This window comes from Bubalus bubalis, chromosome 13, assembly GCF_019923935.1.
Source record: "Bubalus bubalis isolate 160015118507 breed Murrah chromosome 13, NDDB_SH_1, whole genome shotgun sequence".
NCBI lineage: Eukaryota > Metazoa > Chordata > Mammalia > Artiodactyla > Bovidae > Bubalus > Bubalus bubalis.
In genome coordinates, this window is record NC_059169.1 from 3,080,963 (window position 1) to 3,101,502 (window position 20,540).

At 43.6% G+C, this 20,540-nt stretch overlaps 1 protein-coding gene across 2 annotated transcripts in view; it reads right to left on the bottom strand.

The window, feature by feature from the left end:
* Positions 1-20,540, bottom strand: part of MYO16 (myosin XVI) — a 517,517-nt gene that overhangs the window by 237,111 nt on the left and 259,866 nt on the right. For both annotated transcript variants that reach the window (XM_044927086.2, XM_044927087.2), the window contains exons 13-16: positions 19,866-19,993; positions 17,696-17,801; positions 11,292-11,409; positions 2,692-2,839 (exon numbers count right to left, since the gene is read on the bottom strand). In XM_044927086.2, coding sequence (XP_044783021.2) covers positions 2,692-2,839; positions 11,292-11,409; positions 17,696-17,801; positions 19,866-19,993 — 500 coding nt within the window. The remainder of the gene's footprint in view (positions 1-2,691; positions 2,840-11,291; positions 11,410-17,695; positions 17,802-19,865; positions 19,994-20,540) is intronic.

The following is a 20,540-nucleotide window of genomic DNA, read 5'->3' on the forward strand; positions in this document are numbered from 1 at the left end:
TTATAACTTGCAAAACTGCTGGTTTTATTATTAAAGAATACTCTGTCTGTGGAAATGTCATTGTACAAACGCTCCAATGGATATGTTTTATGAATCTGGAGTGGCAGTGTACATTTTTACTGAGGAATGTTGTTTTGCACTCCTTAGATATTTATAATTCATTTTAATAAAATAACGTCTTTGTTCAAGAGAGTTGAATTATTCATGATTTTGCTGAGTTCTTTCCTGTTGGGCCTTCTCACAAAGCAAGCCCTGACGTTTGACTTTCTAAATGGCCTCAGTGATTTCAAGCTCTTTTGCAAAGAGAAACGGATGTTGGAACGGAGGTCAATAAAGAAACACTTGTTTTCTCCCACACGCTCTCACACTTCAAAAGAGGGGTCCAAACCGTGGCCCAAGAGGCTGAATCGTATCTTTGAATGCTGGACTAGACGGCTGCCTTTTGTTCCTCAGTGGCTCTGCGTCTGCAATGCCAGGCACATGCGTGTACAAGCACGCACGCACACGCGTGCAGACGCACCACCTAACGCAATGGTCTGCCGTCAGCTTTGAGCCTTTGCTGGTAGGAAAGATGAGGAATGCAAGCCACCGAGACTTTTCTTCCCCACAGGCTGCCCAGAACACCCCAAGAGCCCCCAGTCGGATGCTTTCCCCTCCTGTCTGAGATGCCCGATGCAGAAAAACAGAGAGTGATTCAAGACCGGGTTATCTCACTTCTGCTGTTGTACTCACTTCGGTATAGACCTCCCTATACCTCCAGATCTGATTTCTTCCTTTAGGAAATGAGGTGATTTGATAAAAAATAAAAATGCCAGCACTCTTCTAGGTTTGCTGTTGTTCAGTCGCTCAGTCGTGTCCGACTCTTTGTGAGCCCGTGGACTGTAACATGCCACACTTCCCTGTCCTTCACCATCTCCTGGACTTTACTCAAACTCGTGTCCACTGAGTTGGTGATGCCATCCAGCCATCTCATCCTCTGCCGTCCCCTCCTCCTCCTGCCCTCAGTCTTTCCCAGAATCAGGGTCTTTTCCAATGAGTCAGTTCTTCGATCATGTGGCCAAAGTATTGGGGTTCAAAAGAGTCTGTTTTTAAAATCGCTTTTGCCTGGGCTATGATTCTTCAGTACCAGTGCTTTCTTTTTCTTCTGAATTTCTCTTGTTTGGGGGACAGTAAATCTCCAAATCATCTTTCGCTTTGAACAACAATTTTGCTAAGGCCTTCTTCACTTTAAGTCTCTATCAACATGATAAACGGGATCTGTATTGTTGGCTGTAATAGTTTCAAGGAAACCGAGTGAGTTGTCATTAAATAATGTCATTAAATAATTAAATAATGTAATTAAATAATAATCTAAGGGGGCCTTCGAATAAGGCCAGTTCATTCCTCGCCCCTGGGTGCATGCCCCACCTCCTTACCCTCTGCAGCCGTGGTGACACAGACGTGGTCCTGTCCCTGCCTGGACAGGTCTGGGGTTCAGCTCCATGGAGACCCCAGGGGGCCTGGAAAAGGCCCCTCTCTCAGTGCCGGCACTGGACCCCTCCACCTCCCTGTCCACTCAGCGTGGCCTTCAGCTCTCAGACGTGACCGGTTCTCTGGCCATGCTCCGCCCTGCCGTGCATGTGAGCTTAGTCACTCAGGCGTGTCTGCCTCTCTGCGACCCCAGGGACTGTAGCCCACCAGGCTCCTCTGTCCATGGGATTCTCCAGGCAAGAATACTGGAGTGGGTTGCTATGCCCTCCTCCAGGGGATCTTCCCCACCCAGGGATCGAACCCATGTCTCTTGACTCTCCTGCATTGGCAGGAGGGTTCTTGACCACCATCGCCACCCGGGAGGCCCTCCTCCTCCTCCTCACGCATCCTTTATTTTCTCTCACAAAAATTCTCATAAAATCACGAGCACATCATTCTTCTTAAATCCGGCAACAGCCAGTGAACAAACACTCAGGGGTCAGTGAATGTTTGAAGTTAATGCACAGCTTTATCAGAGCGCGGCCCCTCCTCGCTGCTCGGCCAGGAATTCACCACTGGGTTTGGACCTACCCACCCGCCACCCTCTCCCCCCGTCTCCCCTACTCCTCGTCTGAGTGGGGTTTACACTCCTTGCTGGCTCATTCTCATCCTCTCCAAGTGTGGACCCGTCCATGAAGGGAGACACACAGGGTCAGGCGGTCGGCGAAAACGTATACGTCGCAAAGTCACCCCTTGCACGGCCATCCTGTGACCAAGGGCCCCTCCTTCTAACAAACACGGTCTGCCTCCCCTGCAGAAAATCAGTGCCCCCAGCTTGTGTGCATGGTTCATCTGAAGCCATTATGTAACCTCATCTGTTCCTAATGCACCATAATTGCTCAAATACCATGTCCCATTATTTCAAAAGACAACCCCAAATTAGGAATTCATAACTGTTACATCCAAAATATCCAAGGGAACACAAATGCTTATAAATGTGCTAATCCATTATTCTGATCTGAAAACTAGAAAAATATAAGATAATACACACACAACAAACTTCACCTAAACACTCAATAAATGGTAATACACAGATAGTTCAAACCTAACAGTATATCCAATTATTCTCCTAAAAGAAGTCACCATTTCTTCTCTGAAAAATAAGAAGAAACTTTAAGACTGCTAAAACGCAGTCACAATTTGAGGGCAGAGCAATCAACCTGAAAACACATAATCACTTACCGATGGGCATGTAAATTATTAAGGTGCAGTCCATACTTCTCTTCAGCAGATAATCCGTCCATCAGCAAGTAGAAGATGAGAAAATTGCTCTGGCCAGGGGACTGTGAAACGAGTCTGGATTTCTCTAGCATATACGAGAAGATTCTGGCTGGTTAAAGAAAAGAAGAGGAATTCTGTTAAATGGCATTGTTAGTTTCAGCTCTGTACATTTACACGTATTAATCTGAAGAGACAAGAATGCAGCTTCCTTTCAAACAGACTTTTAAAAAAACAAAATAATAGACTTTGTTTTCAGAGAAATTTTTTAAGTCCAGAAAAATTAAGCAGAAATTACTGAGAGTTCCAATATATCCTTTCTCCCTTCCCTAATAAGTCGTTTCCCTTGTTATTAATGTCTTGCATTAGAGTGGTGCATTTGTTAAAATGAATGAACCAAATCTGATACACTATTATTGACGAAAGTCTGTAATTTATATTGGTATTCACTCTTTGTGTTAGACAGTTCTATGGGTTTTGAGAAATGTATGCATCATGTGTGTAGATTGGATGGCTGAATGGCATTACCGACTCAATGGACTCAGGAGTCTGAGCAAGCTCCGGGAGACAGTGAAGGACAGGGAGGCCTGGCGTGCTGCAGTCCATGGGGTCGCAAGGAGCTGGGCACGACTGAGCCAGTGAACGACAGTATGTCACGCGTGCACCCTTACGGCATCATACACAACAGTTCCACGGCCCTAAAAGTCACTGATACGCCTACTCCTCCCGCTGCCCAGCTCCCGGCACCCAGCAATCTGCACTGGAGCTATAATTTCACCTTTTCCTGAATGTTATATAGCTGGAATCACACATTAAGAACCCTTTTCAGACTGTCCTCTCTCACATAATAATACGAAAGTGTCCTTTTTCGTTTTTTCAAGGCTTTATAGCTCATTTTTTATTAGTGAATACTAGTCCACAGAATGAATGTACTACAGTTTATCCATTCACCTATTAAAAGACATCTTGGTTGCTTCCAGTTCTTGGGATGATGAATGAAGCGGTTATAAACATTCATGCCTACACCACGTGGAGATGTAGTTTTCAACTCAGTTGAGTCAGTGCCAAGGAACATGCTTCATGGATCGTATGTCTTTCACAGAATAGAAATTTTTAATTGTAATGAAGTCTAGCTTATGAATTATTTCTTTTATGGATTGTAGATGATGAAATTCCATTTAAAGTAGGTGGGAAATGATGAAAGTATGTAGCATGGAAATGACAACCCTGGCGCTGCTTCAAAGAGGGCTGGAAATTCAGACTCTGGTGTTGGTCAGACCTTTTGACATATATTTGACATGTTGAAAATTCTACGGTTTCTGGAGTATGCTTTTCATTTGAATTTAGGTTTATTCTTATCCGTGTGAATGGCAGTAAATAGTTACACATTTCAATTTTAGATGCAATAACTATAGTTTTCCACTTTGAACCAAAAATTTCTGATCAGTAATTTTTTTGGATCCTAACAGCAGTTTTAGAAAGGCAAATAAATTCAATTTCCCTTACATTTGAATTATAAACAACTCATATAATGAGTTTGCAACTAATTATTCAAGAGTCCAGTTTCTAAAAGCAAGAATGTGAGGTCTCCAAGCTTGTTTCTATACAGTGAACCTCAGGGAACCAATGCAATCACTTCTTCTGTGCTTTATACCTGTAAATTTTGTGAGTGGTCAATTTAGTCTCAGAATGATGATCAGTGCTTTAAAAGTCTCAAAATTCATAAATTTTATTAAGAAAAGTTCTCTCACTGGACACCTTCTAGAAAGGTTGCCATGAGTGCATAAAGAAAGACTCTTTCAAAGTATCCCTTTAATTAGTGGTATTAAAGCCCCAAAGTGATAAAATTAGAAAGAGGTGGTATAATTTCTTTTCCATTTTTCCATAAGCATTGAATCAGTTGGTAAATTTCAAGTTGAGGTCTAAATTATTAAATTTTACTTTTCTTTCTTAAGCAAAATGCTGAAAACATGTTCCATTTGTTGTTAATAGTATTGATCCTGAAGTAGCTAACTGCTAAAATCTGCACTCCTAGGAAATAAACTGTCAAGAGTTGTCCCTACTGTGGTTTTCTATTCACTAACTAAAGACATCTCAGGTGGAAATGGAGGACCTTCATTCATCCTTCTGATCATCAAGCTTCTAACCTCAGAGAAAAGACTGACTTGATGCCCATTTGTTCAAGCCAACACACAAGCTTAATTTAAAGCAGCATTCCGAACTAATCAAATTCCACATCATAGAGCGACATCAATACACTTCATCTTTAAAAAATGGAATAATTAGTAATCATCCTAGTTAGCTCATCTCCAGCAGTGAATAAAATTACTGTGGATTAGCAGAATTCTGATCAGTAGATTTTTTTTTTAATCCATCTTGAAGAAGCTTTTACATGGAAGAAAACACAAAACAACCAAAATTCAAATTTTCATGAGACTCCAATATTCTTCCAAACAGGGGAAGTGCAGGACTTTCTGCTGTGCCTGAAATGACACTGGAAGGAAGAGGATAGGTTTTGGAGCCAGAAAGGTTTCTGACTCATTCGTGCAAGTGACCATGATCAGAAAGTTCCTACTTATTTCTCAAGGTTTCAAGATGTGTATGTTTTAAAAAGTGTTTCATGTCAGAAATAGTCTTGACTGGAAATACGTCTGTGATCCGCCACATTTTCAGAACTCTATGTGAACATATCTTCCAGAAAGTTTCACAACTGAAAACATACATGTCAATATACACCTTGGCAGATTATATATAATACGCTGTGAAAGCGTCTTACAGATCTGGACACATTTTTGATCAAGATGAAAGGAGATGGAGGTGAGAACGCTCCCTCTCCTTCAAGAAGGAAGGTGCCCTTGCTGTTAAGGGAGCCACTGACTGAAGAAGGGTTTGGGCAACCTAGAAAGGTTATACTGTCAAATAAGTAATCAGATGGGGGAAGCTTGGGCTAAAAGTCAGGCTAGAATGTTATTTATTGATTAAAATTTCTTCAAATTAAGAAACAATCCTTACTTCACTGTAGCAGATGGTTCATAAAACTGAGACTTGTATTTTTTATGTTACAATTTGTGTTTGAACGCCTGATCAAGGAGTTGGCATTATATCAAAATATCAGCAATAGTATCAATAAAGGAAACATACAGCATCTGTCACCCTTAAATGAGTAAGATAGCATTCCCAGTATAATAAAATCACATACGGATGTGAGAGCTGGACCATAAAGAAGGCTGAGCGTCAAAAAATTGATGCTTTCGAATTATGTGCTGGAGACAACTCGTAAGAGTCCCTTGGACTGCAAGGAGATCAAACCAGTCACTCCTAAAGGAAATCAGCCCTGAATATTCAATGGACAGACTGAAGCTGAAACTCCAATACTTTGGCCACCTCATGTGAAGAGCTGACTCACTGGAAAAGACCCTGATGCTGGGAAAGATGGAGGGCATGAGGAGAAGGTACGACAGAGGATGGGGTGGTTGGATGGCATCACCGACTCAATGGACACGAGTTTGAGCAAACTCAAGGAGACAGTGAAGGACAGGGGAGCCTGGTGTGCTGCAGCCCATGGAGTTGCAAAGAGTCGGACACAACAACTAAAGAACAACAACAACAATAAAATCATTACAACTATTATATTTGTTCATAATTTAAGGACATTGCTGTTCAGTTGCTGAGCTGTGTTTGACTCTATAAAGCACAAAATGAACCTGTAACCTACATATATTTTACCTAATTTGAGGTGTAAAAACCTTACTCCTGTTTGATTAACTATTTTCGTGAATGCTTAAAATTCAGAAGGCTTTTACCTGGAACTAATTTGATAACTCAGCTCCCTTTAAAAACCATGTAAAGTGAATTAAATTAATACCTTTTATATTTTTCATTCATAAAAAGGGCTCTTGGTGATGAAGTTATTCAAAACTCAAAAGTCAGATCTTACAGCTCCTTGAAGTGTTCACAGAGTGCCTGTTTTTGGAGGTGATGACGATACTTTTTCTTAGACTGAAAATAATTTTGAAAAGTAAAGACAAACACAATAGATCTGCCCTTAGTCTCTGTTGTGGGGTGAATCATGTCTCACATACAAAGAAAATAAAACACTTAAGCACTGGGCCCTGTGATGGGTGACCCTGGGCATGAGGTTTCATCTGAAAGCGGGTGCTGGCAGGTGCTCTCACGCTGAGACAAGGCCATGCTGAGCAGCACGGGGTTTCCAGATCACAGCAGCCTCTCCGGGCCTGGCATCTCACACTCACTCCACTCCATTCTCGTCCAAGCTCTGCCTGGTCTCAGCTCTAACTTCTCCATCCTACGAATAAGCCTAGAGCCTCTATGGGGTTTGATCCAGGTCACAGAAATAGGTACAGAGGTAGAACTGAGCCTGGGCCCAGGACTTGTGGAATCTGAGCTCAGAGTGCGACCATCAGCTTCAGCCCCTCTTTGGAATCCAACAAAGACTTGTAAACACTCAGAGCTGCCAATCCTGGGCTCACATTCCTTTGTGTGCGTGCTCAGCTGTGAAGTTGTGTCTGACTCTGTGCAACCCCATGGACTGCAGCCCGCAGAGGCTCCTCTGTCCATAGGATTCTCCAGGCAAGAATACTGGAGGGGGTTGCCGTTTCCTACTCCTGGGGATCTTCCTGACTGAGGGATCGAACCTGTGTCTCCTGCATCGGCAGGTGGATTCTTTATCACTGTGCCACCTGGGAAGCCCGGTGTTCCTCCAGAGCTTTTCTAGTCCTTGTCCTCTGTTCGTGTTTCTTCTGTAACCTCCTTCCGCCCTTGATTCATTTGCTCACCGTGTATCTACTATCCCCTGACTCTGCCAGACGCGGTGCTAGACGCTGCGGATGCAGCAATGGACAAAGTGACGCATGCTGGGGGGAAAGGGTCAGAAAGACACGTCTTAGCCCCCAGACGACCCTGCAGGCCTCGAAAGCAGGACGCACTCCAACTGACTTCAAAGTGAACGCCCAACACAACAGTATAAACAGAATCATCTAATAAAACGTAGAATAACTGTTTTTTAAAACGATAAAATGGACAGAGTGGCATGGGTCCTAACCCAACATGACTGGTGTCTTGGTAAGAAGAAAAGAGACGCAGGAAGAACCCCCGTGACAAAGCAGAGCAGGGCGATGTCTCTACAAGTCAAGTATCAGCCAGAAGAATGAGGACAGACTCTCCCCCGAGAACCCGAGGTGGCTCAGCCCTGCTGTGCCTGGATGCTGGGCTTGCAGCCTCCAGAACTGTGCAGGATAGCTCTCCGCCAGGGCGTGGTGCCTTGTTACAGCCGCTGCCGGTCACTGATGCCCTCGTCTCCTCCTGTCGACGCTGTGTACCCTGTGCTGCCAGCACCGGGAGGCAACGGTGCTGACGAGCCACTCTTCTCGGCATCGGAAGAGCTCATCAGTGTTACCACAGGGCACATATTTGGACCCAGAGAACGCGGAACAGGGGGACGGTCCGTAGCACCCTCTGGTCCAAGCTCCGCATCGCAGTTTGGACCGTCTTTAGCATGTGAGCACGTGCTCCGCGTCCCGCGTGAACGTTTGCCTGGGGTGGGAGAGAGCACAGCGCAGTCACCAGCAGGCTCCTTCTCCGGAACCTCGCCGACTCTCTGCCGCACACAGAATCCGCCTTTGTATTCAAGACGCTCTCCCCGTGGGGGGTGAATATTTGATGCCACTCGTCACATCTTACTCAAGTCTTCGGCTTTGCAGTGTACACTTAGAAGTTTCTTCAAAGTTCACTCCAAAGACAGTGCCCTTGAACTCTCACTCTCCTAATAAGCATCCTCTGAACATTCCTCGTCTTCCTCTTAAACAGAGTAAAACTAAGATCTGAGCCCACAGACTGCTCCCGTTAGCCTCCCCCGACCTCTCATGTCCTAGGCATTACACATTTATTAGTGTAGTCTCAACAAGCACCAACTTTTTATGCTTCTTTATTTATTAGCAGTTGTACTATTCTTCAAATTAAAAAAAAAAAATATATATATATATATAACCACTTCAAAATCAATTTGCCACATTTTTAAAAGAACACAGCAGGAGGCTGCCCAGCAAACACAGGCGACGGGACCTGAATGAAGGGTGATCCTCAGGAGAAGGGGATGGGGGAGAACCACAGGGCAAGTGGAGCTGCCGGGCGCCCTGCCCCGTGGGAGCCTGGACCAGCACGTTCCTAAGAGGATGCGCTCAGCTGCAGGCCGGGCTGAGACTACACCGATGCCCTCAGCTCAGCACCTACGCCGGGCGCATCCCAGCATCCGGGAGTGCCTCCGGTTCGCCTGCGGGAGTACTTACCGTCCCCGAGTCACAGCCTGCAGCCCGGGAGCCGGTCTGTGCGGCGGCTCTGCGGGGCTGCCGGCTCAGTAACACAAGGCTCCCCTCGAAAGCCTGCTTCTGTATGCTTTTTGTATGGCATACGCTAATTTTCTGAACTAACATGCCTGCAGAGGACGTGTTAAACTCTATCCAGAAAAAAAGTAAATGAAGTGAGGAATGGATAAGACTGTCAGAAGGACTTCCCTGGTGGCTCAGATGGTAAAGAGTCTGCCTGCAACGCGGCAGACCCAAGTTCGATCCCTGGGTGGGGAAGATCCTCTGGAGGAGGGAATGGCAACCCACTCCAGTATTCTTGCCTAGAGAATCCCATGGACAGAGGAGCCTGGCGGGCTTCCGTCCGTGGGGTCGCAAAGAGTCGGACAGGACTGAGCGACTAAACAATGCGTCCGTCAGAAGCCACTGAGTGTGTCTCCGTCTTGGCCAAGGGAATACTGACTCAAGAACAAGCTGCATCTCCTCCAGGGCAATCGTGTAGAAACCCTCGCATCCGGCCGTAGTCGGGTTGGCTTAGAACCACAGCTTTCAGATGTCAGGGTCTGTCAGAACTGCCGGGGAATCCTGTTGAAGATTCCCAGTCCTGAGGTTCAGGGTGGATTATGAGACTGCAGTTCTAACAAGCTCCCTGATTACACTCGGTGCTTATCTTTGGGTCCCCTGGAGTGACAAGGGGCTGGAACATGGGGCCTCTGGAACCCCCCGAGCTCCCAGCTTCTGTGGCTCCAATCCCTGGTGCCTGAAAAGGTCAGGAGGAATTAATGCTCCTAATGAAGTGATCCCTTCACTTGGAGGGATGTTCTGACTGGGGTGTCACAAGCAAAGCTGTGAAAACAAGAGTCTGATGCTTAAGACATTTGTCCTCTGAGGTTTTCCTAAATAGCAGACCTTCAAGTAGAGCTCTTAGACATGGATTAAAAAATCAAAAACAAAACAAAACAATTTTCCTATTGCAGAATTTAAACCTCTAACTTTAACAGCTAAAATTATCTTTTCCTACTCCTCTTATGCATTTTTTTTTTACCAAATTTCATTTAGTCATAATGGGATTTAGACATACGCTAACTGCAAAATACAGGCTTGTTGTTCTTTAGTCGCTAAGTTGTGTCCAACTAGGTGTGACCCCATGGACGGTAGCCTGCTGGGCTCCTCTGTCCGTGGGATTTCCCAGGTAAGAATACTGGGAAGGGAGTGGGTTGCCATTCCCTTCTCCTTCTCCAGGGGATCCCGACCCAGGTATGGAAACAGCATCTCCGCTATTGGCAGGCGGATTCTTTATCATTGAGACACCTGGGAAGCACAAAACACAGGTTATTTGTTTCTAAACTTTGGTCAGAAGTGACTTTCGTTTCCTGAAAGGACGATAGGGTAATTTGAAATGCCAAATAAAATTGGTCTACTTAAAAGGTCATTACAATTAGCAATTGTTTTCGTGCCGACCGCTGTTACAAAATTTTGAAAATTAATATTTCTTCCAGGTAGATTCAGGCACTCTATATACAGTTGTATTTATGTTACTAATTTGCATATATACTCTCTTTTGATTTGAAAGATATAAAATCATGTTTATTTTAAATTAGTTGGGTTTTAAACAGGAACCCCTAGTTTAAAATATATATTAAATATATAAATAAAACCAGAAAGTTTGGTTTGGTTTAGTGGAGTGATTATTTTGATTTTTTGACTTGTTTTAATTCAATCATTTTAAAATACAGATTCACTGTTCTTAAAAATAGATTTCACTGTATGTTGCATGAAGGAATTATATACTCAAGTTATATTTTATTTTGATTATTTTAGTTTGTTTGGCAAGTGTGATTCATTTCAGCTGTTTTTGGTTTGGTTTCATATCATACAGTTTGTACAAACACTGTTGTAAAAGGTTCACCTTGCATTTCAGAATAGTTTTCAATTTGCAATCATTTTAGAACTCATAATTTGACACCCTGGATGTGCACGCTGGCACACTATACACACACTATATACAAACAATGCACACACACACGCATGCGTACGCACACACACGTACACGCACACACGTATGCATGCACACGCACGTACACACGCACACACACGTACACACATGCACGCACACACGTGCACACGCACACACGCATGCACGCACACACACGCACACACACACCTGTCACTGTTGCTGCCATGCTCGGTGTCTTTGGCCCCTTCTTGTAGCTCCTGAGGCCTCCTTGTTAATTTTACACTTACCTCCAGTTAAGTGCTTTTTCCTCTCACAGAACTGTAGCTCAAAATACTTTATGAAGCAGCTGGACAGGTCATTAAGAGTGGTCCTGGCATGTCCAAATGCTTCTAAGATGCTCATGACCTGTAGAAAAAGGGAAACAGTTACTGTGCTAATAATGTGCTTAAATAAAATGGGATGATTATAGCAGAGACAGGAACATTCCATCAGCTAAGAGGTCATCCACTGCCCATACAACACAATATTGCATTTTTAAGGTCACTCTTTCCTCAAGTGCAAACTGTTAACATCCTTCGTCCCTACGGGTAACTAGTGGTAACAAGATAGTGATGCACAGAGCACATGACTACCTTCCTCACACTACTCTCTCAGGGTAAGTGGAAGATGGCATTCTCTTCACACACACACACAACTCAGCACGTACTGTTGGTTTTTTCTAACTTAAGAGTAAAAGTGCTTCAGTAGCTTTGGAAGGATGAATTAAGAGTTAATATATGCAATGATCAGAATTTCTTTTAAAGATAAAAAATTCACTTACACATCTGTTTCCAACCTGCTTTTTGACCCGCGTATAGGTACCATTCTGCACCCACCCCCTGGGTCACCCTCCCACACCCTGGTTTCACTCCACGCCAACCATTCTCCCCGCGGGAGCAGGAATTAGAATTCTAGATGAAGCCTTGGACCCAGTGCGTCTCATTGCAAGGTGCTACTGCAGAGACAGCTGTTTGCAGCTTTAAAGTGTTGTTACCACAGACCCTCAGAAAACTCTGGCCTCTGAAATTCTCTCTTGATGTATATCCTTAAAAATTGACTATAGAACTAATGCTATTCTTTTCTCACAATTAATTGTACCCGTGATAATGAAAATGCTCAATATTCTCCAAGCCAGGCTTCAACAATATGTGAACCATGAACTTCCAGATGTTCAAGCTGGTTTTAGAAAAGGCAGAGGAATCAGAGATCAAATTGCCGACATCTGCTGGATCATCGAAAAAGCAAGAGAGTTCCAGAAAAACATCTATTTCTGCTTTATTGACAATGCCAAAGCCTTTGACTGTGTGGATCACAATCAACTGTGGAAAATTCTGAAAGAGATGGGAATACCAGACCACATGACCTGCCTCTTGAGAAATCTGTATGCAGGTCAGGAAGCAACAGTTCGAATTGGACATGGAACAACAGACTGGTTCCAAATAGGAAAAGGAGAATGTCAAGGCTGTATATAGTCACCCTGCTTATTTAACTTATATGCAGAGTACATCATGAGAAATGCTGGACTGGAAGAAGCACGAGCTGGAATCAAGATTGCCGGGAGAAATATCAATATCCTCAGATACGCAGATGACGCCACCCTTATGGCAGAAAGTGAAGAACTAAAGAGCCTCTTGATGAAAGTGAAAGACGAGAGTGAAAAAGTTGGCTTAAAACTCAACATTGAGAAAACTAAGATCATGGTATCTGGTTCCATCACTTCATGGCAAATAGATGGGGAAACAGTGGAAACAGTGTCAGACTTTATTTTTTCTGGGCTCCAAAATCACTACAGATGGTGACTGCAGCCATGAAATTAAAAGACGCTTACTCCTTGAAAGGAAAGTTATGACCATCCTAGCTGCTAAGTCACTTCAGTTGGTCCGAGTCTGTGCGACCCCATAGACGGCAGCCCACTAGGCTCCCCCGTCTCTGGGATTCTCCAGGCAAGAACACTGGAGTGGGCTGCCATTTCCTTCTCCAATGCATGAAAGTGAAAAGTGAAAGTGAGGTCCCTCAGTCGTTTCCGACCCTCAGAGACCCCATGGACTGTGCCTTCCAGGCTCCTCGGTCCATGGGATTTCCCAGGCAGGAGCACTGGAGTGGGGTGCCATCGCCTTCTCTGATGACCAAGCTAGACAGCATATTAAAAAGCAGAGACATTACTTTGCCAACAAAGGTCCATCTAGTCAAGGTTATGGTTTTTCCAGTGGTCATGTATGGATGTGAGAGTTGGACTGTGAAGAAAGCTGAGCGCTGAAGAATTGATGCTTTTAGACTGTGGTGTTGGAGAAGACTCTTGAGAGTCCCTTGGACTACAAGGAGGTCCAACCAGACCATCCTAAAGGAGATCAGTCCTGGGTGTTCATTGGAAGGACTGATGCTAAAGCTGAAACTCCAATACTTTGGCCACCTGATGCTAAGAACTGACTCACTGAAAAAGGCCCTGATGCTAGGAGGGATTGGGGGCAGGAGGAGAAGGGGACGACAGAGGATGAGATGGTTTGAATGCATCACCGACTCGATGGACATGGGTTTGAGTAAACTCCTGGAGTTGGTGATGGACAGGGAGGCCTGGCGTGCTGCAGTCCATGGGGTCACAAAGAGTCGGACACGACTGAGTGACTGAACTGAACCGTGATGATGAAGATGACCCATCAGTTCTTCCAAAAGAATGAAAAGCTGGAAGGTTCAAAAGTATTTTTCTGATCTTTCAAGATATGCATGCATGCTCAGTTGTAACCAACTCTTTGTGACCCCATGGTCTGTAGCCCACCAGGCTTCTCGGTTCCATGGGATTCTCCAAGCAAGAATACTGAGTAGGTTGCCATACCCTCCTGCATGGGATCTTCCCGACTCAGGTATCGAAGCCCCGTCTCTTGTGTCTCCTGCATGGGCAGGTGGATTCTTTCCCACTGCACCAGCAGGGAAGCCATCTTTCAAGGTGCTGACAAGCTACATGCAGTTCCTCCATCAGCCACAAGAGGGCCACAATAACACCTTATTGATACACTGGGTGGCGGTTACAATTTCTGATGACAGTATAAGAATTTTATTCTAAATTTTAAAATTTTGCAGCTCCTCTTTAACTTTCTGGATACTGCTCCACTAAGGCATTCAATTCTCCTGGAAGTATTTTATATTGTGACAGATTGCAAAACAACATTAATTCTAATCACAGGTCTAAGTACTAAATAAATGTTGGGCAAACAGTGAAATATATGAAAATGTCTGTTTTTGAAGTTTGAACTTTTGGAGAGAAACAATGAATCCTTACACAAACTCTGTGATTTAGGTCTCTTTATAATAACCTAAATTTAAAGATCACAAGAGTGCATTGTTAGTGGTAATAGCAGAAATATTTCTGAAAAGTAATTTGAAAGAATACTTATGAAGGTCCTATATTTTGCCTTTTCCCCAACAACTTAATATGAAATAAATATATAGCAAGATTATACTGTAATTATATCACATTTAAACCTTTACAGTAGTTCCTTCAAATAATCGTTTTAAAACTCATAAAAAAGAATCGAATAAAATTTTTAAAGTGTTTTTTGGCTTCTAGTTACATTGGCATTGGAGAAGGCAATGGCACCCCAGTCCAGTACTCTTGCCTGGAAAATCCCATGGATGGAGGAGCCTGGTAGGCTGCAGTCCATGGGGTCACTGAGCAACTGAGCGACTTCACTTTCACTTTTCACTTTCATGCATTGGAGAAGGACATGGCACCCCACTCCAGTGTTCTTGCCTGGAGAATCCCAGGGACAGGGGAGCCTGGTGGGCTGCCATCTATGGGGTCACACAGAGTCGGACACGACTGAAGTGACTTAGCATAGCACAGCAGAGCATACATTGGCATTGTATATGCTAATACACGGATTTTTTTATAACAGAAAATGAATATAAAAAGTAATTAATGACATGCTCCTAGAAAGGAAGTATGCTGCTGCTGCTGCTGCTAAGTCGCTTCAGTCGTGTCCGACTCTGTGAGACCCCATAGACGGCAGCCCACCAGGCTCCCCCCTCCCTGGGATTCTCCAGGCAAGAACACTGGAGTGGGTTGCCATTTCCTTATAGGGTAAATAATTCAGTGCATGTGCCTTGGAATAAGAGACACCTGCCCTCAGACTCCAACTCTGATAATGACAAATGCTATAACCTTGAGCAAGTTTTATAAATTTCCAAACCTCATTTGTTTTATTCTAAATAGAACAACTCAGTGATGATCAGAGTCCAGTGTACGAAGTGTTCAGCTTGGTGCCTGTAACATGGTAAGTATTCAACAAACAGCAGAATTTAATTTTGCTTTTGTTAATAATAGTAGAGAACAATTATATTGCACATTATATTGTACTGACTATGTGCCAGGAACCATATATATATACACACACACACACACACACAATTATATATACGCATACATGAATGTACATTTATATGTATATCTGTACATGTATGTCATTATGTGTAAAATTATATATAACTGTAAATACATACATACATACGTATGTATGACTGTATATGCATGTATGTGTTTATTACATCTTTTAATCCTCACAACGAGAGTCTCCATTTTATAGAAAAGGAAACTGACAAATCTAGAAAATTTCCCAAGATTGAAAACTTATACATAGTGGAGCTGGGATTAAAACCTGAGTGGTGTCTTGGGTCGGTGTGTTTAGTCACGGTAACAGAATGACAGTAAAGATGTACAAGTGATGAGAGCCGCTGAGCAAAATATAAACATATGCATGTCTTCACTGTGCACGGCTGACCCATGATTCAAGCGTGAACTGAAGCAATGAGTGGTGTTGTTTCCTCTTTTATCATCCTCCTGGCCAATAGGTGGCACCAAACAAATGTGTTAAGAGAAACACTGCAAAAAAAAAAAAAAAAGGCAAATTGATTCTGCTCTGCTGCTGCTGCGTCGCTTCAGTCGTGTCCGACTCTGTGCGACCCCATAGACGGCAGCCCACCAGGCTCCCCCGTCCCTGGGATTCTCCAGGCAAGAACACTGGAGTGGCTTGCCATTTCCTTCTCCAATGCATGAAAGTGAAAAGTGAAAGTGAAGTCGCTCAGTCGTGTCCGACTCTTCTCGACCCCATGGACTGCAGCCCACCAGGCTCCTCCTTCCATGGGATGTTCTGCTACTCAACTTTAAAACAAAATAATAAGAAGACTGTGTCATAATAAAACTTTAAATAAAAATACAGGCAAAGGGAAACATGTATTTCCTCAGTATTCACTGATTCACATTTTATTGGCATGATTTGTTCCTATTTATATTGGAATTTTTTTCTATAAACTGTTCGTAGTTCTGCCATTAAGAGCTGTGCCCTATTATTATGGTAGTAGGTAACCAATTGGCCTTTCTAAAAGTAAAGACTTGTACCCTCCTCAATAAAAGATAATGGCTTAATCAGGGCGACCCCATCACTCTGCTCTGTACAAAGAGTTGCTCAATAAATGTTGATTTAAGGAACTTAAATGGGATTGAATGTCTTAAAGTTGAAACTCATTTGGACCAGAATTAGTGAAGAAAAGTCCCAGGCAATTGTGTTTTTTCCCAAAACATGAACTTCATGTTCCAATAAACCTACTGCCGTGGAAAGTCCCTGTTTCCACAGCTTGAAGTTCAAATACAGGGACTAGAAACAACTGCTCTCCTAGCTGACCTCAGCAGTTTTGAAGTTGCCAAGGGAAACACAAGCCATGTCTATAGTGACAGGACTCAAAGCCACACTGCTTTTCCCAGGTTGGCCCAAAATGTGAGATTACTTTGAGCTGTGCTGTAGAATTATGCATGTGCCTAGTGTACAGATCAAGCGTAATAAATGGCTGTGAATTAACGTCATGAAGGAACACATATGATACCACAGATACACTGCAGAGGGATTTATCGTACGTTTTTTGTGAAGTGAAAAACTGAGAAGAGCTTCTCCTTATAATCTGATAAACATGCTAACAGAACTTGCTAGAATAGTGTAAAGACAAGAGAATCAGACTACTTCAGGTGTCTCCTTGAATACACTGAATTTTACTATGTGAAATTGGACCCCTCTCTGAGCTGCCAATAGGCTCTCAATCAGCTCTCAGTGATTCCCTACAAAAGATGCTTATCTGGTCAATCCCCACAGATATATCCTATCTACTCCCCAAACTGTCTCTTTATCGGTAAAAGTAATCAACTCTAATTATATTACACATTTTCAGTTCAACTGTTCTGAGTGAATACAAAAGAGTATGTCCACAATATATTAAAATACATACAAGAAAACAAACCTTAACTTCAACAATATTCATTTGCACAGAGCCTCCATCTTTTTTCCTTTATTTTCACAAATTTTGACCAACTTATAGTTAAAGTGAAGTCAAAGTCACTCAGTCATGTCCGACTCTTTGTGACTCCACGGACTTTAGCCCACCAGGCTCCTCTGTGGGATTCTCCAGGCAAGAATACTTTCCCTTCTCCAGGGGACCTTCCCAACCCAGGGATGGAACCCAGGTCTCCTACATTGCAGGCCGATTCTTTACCATCTGAGCCACCAGGGAAGTCCTATGGTTCAACTTAAAGCCTATTAAGATTCCTCCCCTTCTATTTGCAATCAGATTTTTCCGATCCCCCCATAGTCTCTAACTGAAACCAGTGACTTACATGCTTAAATTTGGAATCGAATATAGGCCTGCTGGAGCCAGACCTGCAGGTGAGGTGTCTCATTATCTGCTTGCTGGCTTCAGACTTTCCAGATCCTCTTTCTCCACTAAAATAAGACAGAAAAAATATATGCTTACTGTTTTGGCAAATATAGTAAAAAAGGAACCAGACAGTAATTCTCAGACACAAAGAAGGTAAGCAAATAACATGCCGACTTTCAGCGAGAACATGCCATCATTTGACTTTCCCACTTGGTTCGCTCATTAGTGTAAATACAGAAAGCTGCACGGTAGGGAAGACAATCAAGGGAAGCTACACATCAGTACAAACACCAGTCTTGAAAGAAGAAAGAAAACGCCTCAACTGAGCATCACCAGATCCCTGTGGTCACTGATGTGCTCCTCATTTCTTGACCCTTGAATGAAAAAAAATGTTTTTTTTTTTTTTTTTCTGAGTAACGAGTTGATACATGGCATCATTAGCCTTTAAAGATGTCCCAAAGGAATACTAGTTCTGTGGAAAATTAACAAATCTTACTATTGATAGAAAAACAATCCCATGAGCAAGGGCATGTAGAAACAAGCAGATTTCTTCACTGATGGAACATGCTTGGCATTGGGAGCTCTGTAATTGGCAGGTCCCCAAAAGACATCATTGGCTCTTCAGAACTTCGCTAAGAACCAAAGTTTTTGACAAGAATTAAGTGCATTCAGTGAGAATTTAGTTAAGGCTGTGGATTTGTGACGGTCATTTTAGGGGAGGCTGGGGGGACCTCCGAAAGCCCCCTGAGGTGAGCGGCAGTGGATGAGCATGGCTGTGAGTGTGGGCAGGGGGCACTCAGGCTCAGGAGCCAGACTGTTGGACTCACATCCCAGGGAGACCCCGGACTAAGGATCTAACCCTTCTAACATTCAGCCCTTGACACATAAAATAACAGCAATAACACTGGTCATAGTAACATGCATCCTACAAGATCACTAAATCAATGGACAAGATAACGCGTGGACGGCGCCTAGCAGAGGGGCTGACATCAGCAACTCTCAAAAACATTGGTTGTTATCACTGTCAACACGACTACACACGCCTTGCCATCTCCCTTTTTTTTTTTAAGTTTCCCTTTTTGTCTAAGCAAGACCAGGAAACCCAATAGATAAAGCAGATAAAAGCAGCATGTCTTGGCTCAAGAATGCCAGGGTCCCCTAACCCCCACCGGGGGACCCTTCAAAGCAGGTATAGAAACAGCCACTTGCAGCTATTTTGAAAACCACATGACCGAAGTCTGCAACACGCCGATCTGACCTTCCATGGGATTCTGATGGGGTTAATAATACAGAAGTATATACAGAAGTGCTTATTTACAGATTTAATGTTACTTGGATTCTTTCCAGGGTTCCCTCTTCACTCTTCGATCTCGCTCTGACTCAGGCTGTGCAAAGCTTTATTTACATGTTCAGTCTTCAACTGATGCTATTGAGGATAACTATGCAAAGACAGGGGTATTCATGGATGTCCCCCTCTCATGGAGGTGTAGCCTGATATACAACATAATTCTCAATGCAGATTGTACTTTGATACCGAAATATTTCTTTAATTCTCTATCAGTACACACTCACATTTCACCCTTACTTCTTGCGATACAGTTTTTTTTTTCGCTCCAATGTAAATGACCCTCCTGAGCATCTTGACATTTAGGAGCTAACACTGCCATCGCATTCCAATAAAAATGACTTTGGGTGTATAATTTTGGTGACATGAGCCAAGGTAAATGCCTAGAAGCAGCTGGGAAATTTCACCTCTGCAGGCTGCTGCACGGTGTCTCGCTCAGCACCACATTTTGGAGAAAGGTGGAATACTAGTCCCGCGTGCATTTCTTTCCCAGTGTTTTCTAAGGTTTGAAAGCAAGGCGCACTGGTTCTAAGATGTAAATCTTCAAAATGAACTGAGCTTCAGGTTAAGTTTGTTGAAACTGATCCAGCCACACCCAGGGCCGTTTGTAATAACAAAGATGGTTCTCCTCTGTAGCGAGTCAAGTGTACCCACTGCAAAGACTTACAGGGACACAAACCAATGAGGAAGTCAGTAAACGAAAAGCAGAGGAAATGTGGACAGGTTTACTGCCAAGCTCCCAGGGCAGAGCCGAGCCTGGGGCTGGGGCAGGTGGAGGGCTCACCTGAGGATGAAACACTGAGGTCTCCGCTCCTGGAAAAGCTGGTGGAAGGCTCTCTCCGCGCAGCAGAAAATGTGAGGCGGCAGGGAGGGGTTCGGCTGCCCCGTGCTGCTCAGGTACAGCTCAGAGACCTGGAGAACAGGGCCGGCATCTCTGTCAAAAGGATTCATGATCCTTTCCCCCATGAAGACACTGATACATTTCCAATACACAAAAGCACATAAATCTCTAATCTTGAGTCTCACTTGTAAATACAAACCATTTGCGCAATGATGCCCTTCTCGGCACATTTTAAACATCTCTAATGGTGGCTCCGTCTGGTCAAGGCTATGGTTTTTCCAGCTATGGTCATGTATGGATGTTAGAGCTGGACTATAAAGAAAGCTGAGCACCGAAGAACTGATGGTTTTGAGCTGTGGTGTTGGAGAAGACTCTTGAGAGTCCCTTGGATGGCAAAGGGATCCAACCAGTCCATCCTAAAGGAGATCAGTCCTGGGTGTTCATTGGAAAGACTGATGTTGAAGCTGAAACTCCAATATTTTGGCCACCTGATGTGAAGAGCTGACTCATTGGAAAAGACTCTGATGCTGAGAGGGATTGGGGGCAGGAGGAGAAGGGGACGACAGAGGATGAGATGGTTGGATGGCATCACCGACATGATGGACATGAGTTTGAATA